General features: G+C 41.6%; 1 protein-coding gene and 2 long non-coding RNA genes across 3 annotated transcripts; all 3 read right to left on the bottom strand.

The window, feature by feature from the left end:
• Positions 1-516: 516 nt before the first annotated feature.
• LOC119315169 lies at positions 517-1,762 on the bottom strand. Its single transcript, XR_005152615.1, has 4 exons — positions 1,648-1,762; positions 1,323-1,580; positions 934-1,229; positions 517-835 (listed from the first exon to the last, which is right to left on the bottom strand). It is a non-coding gene; the product is annotated as an uncharacterized LOC119315169 (long non-coding RNA).
• Positions 1,763-4,221: 2,459 nt separating this feature from the next.
• Positions 4,222-5,720, bottom strand: LOC119315688. The gene is made up of 4 exons (XM_037590213.1): positions 5,698-5,720; positions 5,108-5,427; positions 4,770-5,048; positions 4,222-4,287 (listed from the first exon to the last, which is right to left on the bottom strand). The coding sequence occupies exons 1-4, from the start codon at positions 5,718-5,720 to the stop codon at positions 4,280-4,282; spliced, it is 630 nt and encodes a 209-aa protein (XP_037446110.1). The 3' UTR covers positions 4,222-4,279.
• Positions 5,721-6,070: 350 nt separating this feature from the next.
• On the bottom strand, positions 6,071-8,371 carry LOC119315250. The gene is made up of 3 exons (XR_005152653.1): positions 7,439-8,371; positions 6,746-6,828; positions 6,071-6,596 (listed from the first exon to the last, which is right to left on the bottom strand). It is a non-coding gene; the product is annotated as an uncharacterized LOC119315250 (long non-coding RNA).
• Positions 8,372-12,695: the final 4,324 nt, after the last annotated feature.

Here is a 12,695-nt window from a genome sequence, read left to right as displayed (position 1 = left end):
GGATGGATATAATGAAATTATTGTACCACACCAAATTAATTTCAACAGGGATACGGCCAACCTCGGCGAACAGGGACTAGGTTGTAGTGCTATACCTTTTTTGCGAATTGTAGTGATATACCTTGTTGTTGGCCCTTGTTTGGGTGTTTTTTTTTCTTTCTCTCGTATAGACCAATTCAGCTTGACTCTTATCAATTGGACGGCGGGTTAATTTTAGAAAACTTCAAGGACGTTTTTGTAAAAAAGCCGCGACAGTGAACCCGGAGACTCAATCCGTGCTTTATTATTAGGGAGATATAATAGTCGATATAACTTGCTCCACGTGCCATTGTGCAACATTCGAAGCCAAATAAAATCAATAGAAACAAGCTATTAAATAATTATTGATCAACACAGTACATGATTCTGTACTATTAGTGATTTCCACATTATTGTCATGTCTGAACCCGCAAACATCAAATTTTGAAGCACTCCATCATCTCTTATAATTGGTAACCCCAAAAACTTGAAGCCAAATAAAATCACTAGAAACAAACTATAAAATAATTATTGATCAACACGGTACATGATTCTGTATTATTTGTGATTTCCACAGTATTGTCATGTTTGAACCCCCAAACATCAAATTTTGAAGCACTCCATCATCGCTTATAATTGGTAACCCCAAAAAAACTATATCCTGGCAAGCTCCAAAGTTTTTCTACATATATGTAAGCGATATCTTAAGTAGAAACCAAAATCTATTATTAATTGTCATTGTCTCCCTGCTCATTGTCTATTAATTGTTGGCTGCAAGAATTCTCTCTGACAAATCACCTTCCACCGATTGAGCTCCCTACACAATCATATTGGTAGGAAAACAAGGTTAGCATATTGGAATCAGATATTTGAGTCATTTGATATTTTGAGATGAATTGATACTATTTGACATACCAATTTAATTTTGGATTTTCCTAATACAATTGATGAATTCCAATACACCAGCAGGCATGTTATCTTCACATTCATTGTCCTTGAATGTTAGCACTTGGCCCAAAATTAGTTTTTTGAGTTCATATCCATCCAATTCATTCATTTTTTTGTAAAAGAATGACATCAGCATTAGATGTATAATAATCATAAAAGCAAATATCTACACGGTTGCAATATTTACCTTTAAAAATGGCAAATGTGGTCTTTCATCTTCCCATGTGGACATGAATAGGGGAACAAGATAACCAGACAATTCCCTTATATAAGAATACAAATATAATTTATTAATATTCTCTACATAATCAAACCAACAAATAATCAATATATAGTATTCATCTTCTGAAAAATACCTGTTGTAAACTGGAATATCATCTAGGATTTTATGATGCCATAGGAGAATATCCTCGTTCCATCTAGACCCAGGGCATGCTTTTGACATTGCTTTCGGTAAGTGTTCGTTAATCCATATAATTTTTTCAAATATTTTGCGAGTGGGTTGTTCGGTATATTGGATTAAAAGGAGTAGGGTCCAAAATGTATAATGTTCTTGTATCTTGGTCCAATGTGAATAGAATGAATTCATCAATGGATTGTACTGGGATATGGATCTGAAATAGGCTAGATATTAGATGCAATAATAAAAAATTGCTCTAAAATATACAAAAGTGCTCTTACCGATTTGCATGTTGAAACATTATATTTGATACCGGGCCAACTACGAACAGATTTTGCTAGTTGCTCCACATCTAACTTTTTACGGAAATCTGGGTGCCTTCCAAAATCAGTAGCCATCTAGTATATGAAATTATTGGTTAGAAAGATAATAAAAAATTAGAATATAAAAAAGTATATAACGAATATAAAAACTTACCCAAAATTTCATGTCCAGATAATGCTTTGCTATCAATTGCTTTTTTTGTGATGTTTGGATGTCATCCAACATAATCTTTCGTACGATCAAGTTAAAGCAATCTCGGTCCATGGGTAAATCATCCTTTAGCATTCCTTGTAGTTTTCTAAGAGACAAGCTTATTGGATATGATTTTGAACTCTAAATCCATACTTTCCTGATAATGATACAAATTAAGAAAATAAACCATTAAGAAAACAATTCAGATACTATACAATTGCAATACTAATTTAAAATGACTTACTCTAAAATCTCGGTGTAATTGATTGATTTAATGAAACTACAAAGTACAGCTGTTAACTCATGTAAGGTCATATTAGAAAGAATTGATATTAGTGATCTGTATTTGTTTTCAACAGATAACGGGATTTTTCTTTTTGTTTTTTTATATCATCTAAACTTTCCAATATTTGAACATCATCAGGATCTCCCTTGCTATCATCGTCACTTTCTTCAACGATTGTAGTCATTGCTGCCGTGTTTGTTTTCCAACATAATAGTATGCTGGCTAACTTAAACCTAAAAGAAGTAATCATTTCCTATGCAACACGAACAATTATTAGTATATTTCAAAAGTACTTTTTGTAAGAGTAACATACTTTTTATTTAAAAAAAGATATACTTGTGTAATTGGGTAGGATAGTGCACGTCCGGTGAAATATTCCATAAATTTAACCATAAATAAACCACAGGAAGAGCTATCTTTTTGAATTGCCTTTTGTAATTGTTCTGTGATCTTCCATTCAGTAAGATCAACGTCTTTCCAATCGTCACTTACCAACTTTTGACTTTTAAGAAGGTCCAAATGAAATTGTATTCCTCGTAGCTAAAAATAAAATAGTGGTAAGAAGAAATGATATACATTAGCAAAGTATATTAAAAATCGTGTCGTAACTAACCGTATTAGCGAGATCATCTCTGTCAGAATTCCAGCACAATGAGTCTAGTACTTGAACCTCACATTTTTTTTGTATTCACAACAGCTAAATACCAATGTGTGTTATTGGCATTTATTGGAAGTTTAATCTGTAATAAAAATAATTAGGAAAATAGTAAATGAAATGTATGAAACCTAGAACGTGTAAAGTATGAATATGGATATTACCATGTCATGCTGCATATATTCAAGGACAGTCTCTGTCATGAAGGCACTATCTTCTTGTATTCCAATGGTGCCATCTCGTTTAAATAGTGAGGTAACAAATGGACTCTCAAAATATACTTTATTATCATTCTGGAGATGTATTTGGTCCTTTATACAACATATACATGCATTGATCACCTATAATCAAGAATTAAAAAAATACATTACTAATTGATATTAGTGATTAGAAACTTTTTCCTGTTTGAGTAAGGGTACTTACATCATCATTTACCCACTCTTTTTCATCTAGCAGGCACATCAATTGATGTTGCAAGACAGAACTTCCATCTATCTGAACCAACAATTGTTTTCTAAAAGATGATTCTATTGCTATATGAGCACATAGATCATGGTCGGTCAATGTATAGTCTGTAGAAAATCAAATAATTTAAGAATATATTGTACACGAAAGCATACGTAATAAATTAAGCAAATACCTTGTGGGAGATAATCATATGTCTCATCAACTTTGATCTCTTTATGTGAATCTGGTTCCTTAACATCATGCAATGGAGAAACATGAGATATTGTCGAGCTAGATGGGGATGGAGGTGATGGTAGTGTATCATGATTCATCTGATTATCTGATTCCGGCATGATCGATTCAAAACACTCTGAACATGGAGAAGATGTTTTCATAGCTGGTGACATAGGTGATGGTTCCAGAACACCTGATTCAGAAATTTTTGCCTTTTTGGAAGGTCGGTTATCAAAATCCTATGCAATGTTCAGTTCAGTGATGTCATCTATTTTCTGCAGTCACAACAAAAATAAAATGTAAACCTCCAACCGTTAGATCAGTTGAAACAGAGGCACCATAGAATAGGCAGAGGAATTAGAGGGTAGACTACGATTTCCTATAGATGTTTGGCCGAGTTATCGACAGGGTGGTTATTTTTTTGTTCTGGGATTACCGGCTGAATGCAATTCACCATAATGGGTGCTTTTTTTTCTTTTCACCCAGATAATAATACCTCCAGAAAACTGTTAGTTTTATAGCAGGCATATGAAAAAGAATGTCTGTACTCCAGAAAGATCATGGGCAGACGAAAGACCACAAATTTGAATACATATCACTTGTTCCCCTCTTCATGATGATTGAAATTATATGAATTTCAAACAGGGACAACAATTCAGAAACAATAAACTCAAACAAAGACTCTATGAACTGATTATCTTTCAAGGGGATACATACCTCTGGTGTTGGTGCCACAGGAAATATTGGACGGCTCGACGTATGTTCATCGCTGATCTTAAGGTCCTGAAAAAAGAATCAAAGATGCAAATCATGAATGAAGCAACCAAAAAGGATGCCAGGAGCCATTTTACGAACTGCTTGTAAAAATTCATAAGTTAAACACACTTAGCTATAAACCACAAACTACACCTGAGTTCACACCAAATGAGAACCATTCAATAGATAAGTCTGAATAGATTGCTATGTAGCTACACACAACAATCTGCATTACACGAGGCTTACTAAATGATTTGGCTTGCAAGCTGGTCGATCTATTTCTTTTGCTCTGAAGCCAGTTGATTGCTTTTAAGCTATCTACTTTTCGACCAGAAGGATCAATCCAACAGGTAGCCAGTAGCCAGCTTTGTACACGTACCAGGGCTCACATATGTGTCTCTCCATGTACAAGGTTTCAGTAGCAGTAGCGATACACACACAAAAGATGCATACACAGAGAAACAGGTGAGAGAAAAATAAGTCAAAACAGGGGTCAAGGGGATACATACTTCTGCTATAGCCGACGCAGGCGACATTGGACAGCTCGACGGCTGTTCTTCTACCTTCGCCGAACTCGGCGCTTCTTCTACCTCTGGCGAAATCGGCGCTTCTTCCTGCGGCGAAATCGGCGCTTCTTCCTGCGGCGAACTCGGTGTCGACATTGGATGCTTCGTCCAAAACTAACCTGATGGAGATTCGAGCCGAGGACCCTCCCTTCTTATAGCAGCCAACAACAATCTGGGTCGGCAGCTCCATTGATTTGCGTTGGACAAGACACGGACTGCAATCTATACAAATCGACTTGTGTTGGACAAGGACAAGCAGATGCAGAGGTTGAGAAGGTTACGTTGGGGGAGGCGGGAGAGGACTGGCTGTGGCGGACATGTCACAGTGGAGCGTGCTCGCCGCCGACGATGGCCGACGGCGTACCCAACCTGAGTTGTGCCCCCTTCGCAGCGCCAATGAGGTCCTCCCACGGCGACGGCGCATGAGGGCAGCAGCAGCTGGTCCAGCGTCGCCACAAGCTCATCACCAAAACTCTTCTCCGCCCGCCGCGCCGCACCATCTTCTCCTACTCCGTCGCGCCGCCCCTTCTGCTCCGTCGCGCCACCTCTTCTGCCACAGCTCCGCCCTTCACTTGTCCGCTGAGCATTTGGATAAAAGGTACTTTTTTTACGAAACGTAGAGACGTCCGGTCAGAATAAAGAGACGGGCCAAGGCCCAACTGGATTGCAGCCCAGCTAAACGAGAACGTATCGGTCAATCAAGTTGCACGTACAAAATTTAGTACCACCTCGAATAAGTTTTAAAATTCAAAGTGAAAGCGTAAAATCACGGGAAGAAAGTGCATTGTGACGGTGAACCCGGAGACTCAATCTGTGCTTTATTATTACTAGGACATATGCCCGTGCGTTGCAACGGGAGAAAAAATTTGACATTGTGTGAGCAAAACTTTGCATTGTCCACATAAAAAACTTGGTAGGTAGGTGCCCACTGTATTTTTTTTTCTCAAAACACTGACATTATCCATCCATCTATCTGAAAAGTGAAAACATGAAATACTTCCTCCGTTTCTAAATATAAGCCTTCTTAGATATTTCAATATTGACTACATACAAATATATGAACAAACGAATATATATAGATATATTTTAGAGCGTAGATTCATTCATTTTACTTCGTATATAGTTCATATTTAAATTTTTAAGAAGACTTATATTTAAGAACAAGGGGGTATATGTTTTAAAAAGATATGAATGTGGTCATATTCTGCATGCAACGACCCAACCCCTGATGCCTATATGGAATTATGAATCATCACATGTAAAATAGAAGTTCAGAAAAATTTCTATGTATATTACACGATCCCGCAAAAAAAGAATCCACCATCTCACCACCATCACCAAAATCACCAAGGGGGAAGGAGTCCTCACAGACACCTACTCAGGCAAAAAAAACGGAACAAAAAAATCGCTCACTCTTCCCCTCGGCCACCCAGCCTGTGTGGACTCCAAATATGAAAATGGAGGGTGCCACAGGCATACACGCACTCTTCATTTACTACATGGCAACCGAGATCGACACACACAGGAAATTTGCACCGTCGGCTAACGGCTCTATAACATCCCTTCATCCTTGTATGATCCATCTCAATCTACCCATCTTCTCTAGTTCGCCTCCTCACTTGTGTCACACCTCTCATGCCCCCCGCCCGGAGCCTCCCAGCGATGCATCGTGATGGCTCATGCTGCCACCGCCGGCTCATGCCTCCCTTGACGTCATCCTCCTCCTTCTTCAGTCAAGGGACTCGTCACACCAATATTGGAACTCATTTCCTGATTTCATCAAAAGGTTAGGTAAAACAAATATCTGCTAGGCGATCGACACAAGGAGGAAAGACCAAAAGGAAAAAATTGAAGTATTCAGTTCAACCATCAATTCGCAAAATAACTATGCCAGCAGTCCTCATGAATCAAGTTAGTACCTTGCATGAAGTCACTCTTCTTCGTCCAAAAAGTCATTGTCTTGACTGCTACTATCTGTGTTGGCCACAGCATCGGTTTGAACCTACATACTTTCACGTGGTTAGCCACAAAATGAAACATATAACCACATTATGTAAATAGATAAGTGTGTGTCAAAACTGAAAAATCACCTACACCTAGTTGACCAAGAATTAATCCACAAGATACAATATATATGTAACTAATTTAGGTATAGTAGTAAATCAATCCCCTTTGATTCATTCTTTATTCGCTACTATGAAAGTACTGCAGATCCCTTGTAGACTACAAAACTTGTATTAGTAGTATACAACAGTAACATGTACACAGAAATTGACAACCTCCCAAGCCCTGAAGAGTCACTTCAGAACAACTTTTTCAAATAGCAATTTCTAGTATGCATTGAGTAGGATTATCTTAAGAAGTACTCCACCTCATGTCTTCTTCCTATAAGTCCCACAAAATGGCAACAAACAGGTAGATTCTTTAAAATAGAGGATCCATAGGGCCATTGAGTGCAGCTTCAGGTCAGTTTTGAAACTGAACGTGGTTTGAGCAAATTTATCATCTTTTTAAATCTGCTTTAGCTTATCATTTGTAACGAATATAGTTCACCAGAATTTAACACTACACGGGAACTAAACTGAGCGAGAGTTTTTGTATCTAAAGCGTACCTGATGCCATGAGCTCTCGATTGTACTGCATTAAATGTAGAGTCGCAAATGTCAGGCATAAACTGGTTGGTCTCTCATCAAGCAACAACTGATAAAACCAGTCTATTTGCAACTTGACAACATACAAGCAGAGTCACACAAACAGACTTCCGCTTGATATATATATATATATCACCTCGTCTCCGGAATAATCTATCAACTTCTGTTTCACCTGGATCGGATTGGCTTCAATTCAGATCGCATTGTTCTGGATAATCCCCACGAAATCAAATGAACAGTGGACCCTCGCCTACTCTTCGGCCATCAACACGGACAGCTTGGAACATCATGTACACTTGTTTTAGGTGCAGATCCGACATCAGATACACTTGTTTTTCATTCTGATTATCTAAATAGTGGTAAGAGTTGGATCTGAAAATTCCCAGTCTGTCATAGCATAACATCAAACAGGATGTGGGCGGAGTACTTTCGCCGATGCTAATCACCCCGAGGACAAGAGGAGGAGATGTGATATTCAGCCACAGCCACCCCGAGCCCCGTCGACAGGCGTACACCCCAGGCTCTGAGGCCGCCGCCCCGCGCCACATCAACATGGTCGGGAGGAGCAGGACCAGGACGTCCGCGCGTCCCCTTTGAGCCGGTGGCCAATCCGGCATAGCCTGTAGCCCCTGAACCGAAGCAGAGTGGCCGCACACGTGCCAATTCGTCATGGCCGCCGATGCCGCTCGCCGGACCCCAAAGGAGGAGGCGTGTGGGCGGACGGTCGGGCGAGACGTGGCCGCCCGCCTGTGGCGCATCATGAGGAGCATGTGGTCTGTGGCGCGACGGTGGTGGGTAGAGCGCGCCGGAGAGGGAGAGGAGGAAGACGGTAGCACGCCGGCGCCGGTGAAACCGGGGAGAGGAGGATGGGGGCGTGGCGACGGGGCAGAGGGAACCCTCGTCTTCTCGTGCGCGATAGCGATGTCAACGACGGGGCTACATATGAGACTTTTTTTTCGGCCTATAGTGGACGGCGGGTTTATTTCCATAATACTTAAGGACTTTTTTGCAAAAGTAACGCGACGGTGAACCGGGAAACCCAATCCGTGCTTTATTATTAGAGAGAGACTAGCAAAAATGTCCGTGCGTTGCAACGGGAGAATAATAATAATATGACAACCCCTCTTCTGTCACAATGTTGACGTCATTTATTTCCCCCGACACCCCATCATAGTGGTTGTTATCCTGCTTTCCGCAATCAATGACGTTGGTATTTCATCTCATCAACATGTCTAAATGTGGTCAATCTTAAAACGATGAGTTCAACCATCGCCCTTTCCTTGAACCGCACCAATGCAGAGGAATGCTATTTTCGTTGGCTGACGCATTAAATAAGATTTGCATGTTACTCTTTAGAAATTAATGACATGAGAAACCAGCGTAGTGGTTGGTTCCTCCCAATTTTCCAAGTGGGTCAAATAGGAGTCATTATTGCCATTGATATTTGATTTAATATCTTCCATCCAATCTCCACGCACCTAGGTTGTGATGCAGCTTCGTAGATGTCGTGTGCACCTAGACGAAGGGAGTATTTTACCAACACCAGCCATGTAGCTCAGTTGGCCACGACATTAGGTACCGAACTTGAGGACTCGAGTTTAATTCCACGCATCCACATCTATTTTTGCCTTCTCTCCTCATACCGCTAGGTGTGGAAAGTGGTAGCGGATAATTCGAAATATCCGATATGCGTATTCGAGAAAATGCATATTCGTATCCGAAACATCCGCATCCGACCCAAAATGGAAATGGAAATTATCCGTATCCGGATTTATTTAACAAATAAAAAATAAAATACGGTATGATATTTTGACACAAATATGGATATGGAAGTGGATATATCCGTATCCGAATAAGATTATGGGAGGTATTTTTCAAAATTCTAGCCCTAATATTCCAATTATCCAAAATAAAAGCCAAATAAGTGGTCAAATTTTACTCTTTGTATCATTATATTTAGAAATTATTATGCATTACTATAATATTTATTCATTCACCAATTTATCATTGACTTATTGTATGTCACAAGTTAACTATTTCATGTCACATAGCTATTGACTATATTCTTAAGAAATATGTCGCTATTATTCGTATCCCTTCCGAATCAAGAAAACATCCGATACGTATCCGTATTCGAATAACATCCGAGCCGCATCCGTATTCGATAACATCCGTATTCGCATTCGTATTCGTTTTGCAAATATGAAAACGGAAGTGGTAAGAGCACTATCCGATCCGCATCCGATCCGTTTCCACCCCTACATACCGCTAGCATAAGTGGGCCGTCTTTCAGCCACAACACGGGCGATAGGCTGACACAAGGCGGGGGAGCCATGCAGAAGGATTGGGATGTTAAAATCATGTTGGACCGATGAAGAAATAAAACATTTTTTGCACTTACAAATGACAGTGATGAGAAACTCACCATCCTCCTCCGACATTTCATTCATGTCCTCCTCCAACATCTCATTCAGCTTCGCACTATCATGAGATGAAAGAGTAGTGGTGGATCGAAGTGAATTATTTATATGTATATTTATACATTCGAAATTTCGAATGCAAGTGGGGTTTTACTATGTTGATTTTTTTATTTTCTTCAGAATGTTGGTTTTTTGGTTTACAAGATTATATTCCTTTTTTTTCACTATTTGGACTTCCTCAAACACAAACATTTCACGTACACAACAGGTAGGCTCTTTGTCTAAAACAGTTACCAAAACCGTACACACACATTTTTCGATTCTCCATTCACAATAAAAAAAATTATATGTTTCTCCTCGGTGAAACACGGCCGCCGGCCGGCACAAAGAGTAAAAAAAGACTACGGGGCACGACACGAAGACTTATTTGCTTGGCTCAGAAGCGAACCAACAGCCAAGAGGTTGAGCCTTTGACCGGTCAAAATCAAATCCAAATCCTCATCCTATATCAAAGTGAAGCCGTCCAGGGAGGATGCTCCATCGTCGGAGCAGAGCACGGCCACCAGCGCTCTATCCCATGGCACGTATGAGATCCCGGCGCTGCCGAGGTCGACGACTCTCCGGCCCACGCATCCCTGCTGAGCTCCCCGCGCTCGGAAGTCCGTCCGCCGAGCAGGCTGTTGCTTCAAGGGCCGCCCAGGCTTGCCAGCCGAGTCTCTTTCCTTCCCCCTTCATATGCATCAATCTGATTGTTAATTTCCGTGGCCAGTTGAATCACACGGGATACCTCTTGTTGAATCACGGCGGCGCTGCTGGAGGGTAGCTGCAAATGAAGACGGGCCACGCGTGGCGTCACTATTCATGGCGGCGGTGCTGTGCCTGCAGGGAGAGGACCCTGTGCTGCCGTGCGTACGCGTTGACGAGAGGATAGGACGTTGCCTAGCAAGCCCGTCGGCCAGTCACTGGAGCCGCCATCGCCGGCGACGGCCTCTCTCACCCTGCGTGCGCCCCATTTTTTCCTTTCTTTCTCTGTTTCCCCTCTCCCTCAGGCCCTTCTCTCTCCTTCTCTGGATGAGCAGGACGCCGCTGGCACCGGAACAAGCGGCCGCACCAGCCGCCAGATCGGTCGACACCGCGCCCGGATCTGCCCGTCTTCCTCGCGCCGCCACCGCGCCTCGCGTCGCCTGCCGGCCCCATGGCCGTTCCTGCGGGTTAGGCATCTATATCGGGTTGGGGGAGGGGAGGGAGCGGGAAGGATGGTGGTGGTCGCCTCCGGTGCGAGGCGAGGTCGAGCGGCAGGGTGGCCTACGCCGGTGCCAATCGAGGCGAAGCGGTGGAGGCGATGCACAGCACATGTTCGGGACCTTTTTTTTGTCACGAATCGTTATTTCACGTAGGGACGTGAGTGCGGGTTGAATACCTAAAACAACAGGGATTTTTCTGTAAAAACGCTGCGACGGTGAACCCGGAGATCCAATCCGTGCTTTATTATTAGGGAGAGATTAGGGAGAGATTTCAGTGTTTCGCAGAAAAGGAATATCAAACGGAATCCAAACGGAATGAAACCTTCGGGAGAGTGGTTTTTTGGAACAAACGCAATCCAGAAGACTTGGAGTGGACGTCAAGGAAGCATCGAGGAGGCCACAAGGTAGGGAGGCGCGCCCCCCACCCTCGTGGGCCCCTCGTGGCTCCCCTGACCAACTTCTTTCGCCTATATATACTCATATACCCCCAAAAACATATGAGAGTACCACGAAACCCTATTTCCACCGCCGCAACCTTCTGTACCCAAGAGATCCCATCTTGGAGCCTTTTCCGGAGCTCCACCGGAGGGGGAATCAATCACGGAGGGCTTCTATATCTACACCATAGCCTCTACGATGATGTGTGAGTAGTTTACCACAGACCTTCGGGTCCATAGTTATTATTTATATGGCTTCTTCTCTCTCTTTGGATCTCAATACAAAGTTCTCCTCGATCTTCTTGGAGATCTATTCGATGTAATTCTTTTTGCGGTGTGTTTGTCGGGATCCGATGAATTGTGCGTTTATGATCAAGATTAACTATGAACAATATTTGGTTCTTCTCTGAATTCTTTTATGTATGATTTTTTATCTTTGCAAATCTCTTCAAATTATCAGTTTGGTTTGGCCTACTAGATTGATCTTTCTTGCAATGGGATAAGCGCTTAGCTTTGGGTTCAATCTTGCGGTGTCCTTTCCCAGTGACAGCAGGGGCAGCAAGGCATGTATTGTATTGTTGCCATCGAGGATAAAAAGATGGGGGTTATATCATATTGCTTGAGTTTATCCCTGTACATCATGTCATCTTGCCTAATGCGTTACTCTGTTCTTATGAACTTAATACTCTAGATGCATGTTGGATAGCGGTCGATATGTGGAGTAATAGTAGTAGATGCAGAATCATTTCGGTCTACTTGTCGCGGACATGATGCCTATATACATGATCATGCCTAGATATTCTCATAATTATGCACTTTTCTATCAATTGCTCGACAGTAATTTATTTACCCACCGTAATACTTATGCTATCTTGAGAGAAGCCACTGATGAAACCTATGGCCCCCGGGTCTATTTTTCCATCATATAAGTTTCCAATCTATTTTACTTTGCAATCTTTACTTTCAATCTATATCATAAAAATACCAAAAATATTTATCTTATTATCTCTATCAGATCTCACTTTTGCAACTGGCCGCGTAGGGATTGAAAACCCCTTTATCGCGTTGGTTGCAAGGTTCTTATTTATTTGTGTAGGTGTGAGGCGACTTGCGTGTA

The sequence above is a fragment of the Triticum dicoccoides genome, chromosome 6A (assembly GCF_002162155.2).
Source record: "Triticum dicoccoides isolate Atlit2015 ecotype Zavitan chromosome 6A, WEW_v2.0, whole genome shotgun sequence".
NCBI classification, from domain to species: Eukaryota; Viridiplantae; Streptophyta; class Magnoliopsida; order Poales; family Poaceae; genus Triticum; species Triticum dicoccoides.
The sequence above is the reverse complement of the archived record's forward strand: the minus strand, read 5'-3'. Positions and strand labels throughout refer to the sequence as shown.

What these genes read in the sequence shown, in the direction of transcription:
- LOC119315688 (XM_037590213.1), bottom strand. Translation starts at nt 5,720, where the DNA reads ATGCAAAGTTTTGCTCACACAAT. An exon ending in CAAAGTTTTGCTCACACAAT is followed by an intron (nt 5,428 to 5,697) that starts GTCAAATTTTTT and finishes TCGTAAAAAAAG; the next exon opens with TACCTTTTATCCAAATGCTC. An exon ending in CCTCTCCCGCCTCCCCCAAC is followed by an intron (nt 5,049 to 5,107) that starts GTAACCTTCTCA and finishes CGATTTGTATAG; the next exon opens with ATTGCAGTCCGTGTCTTGTC.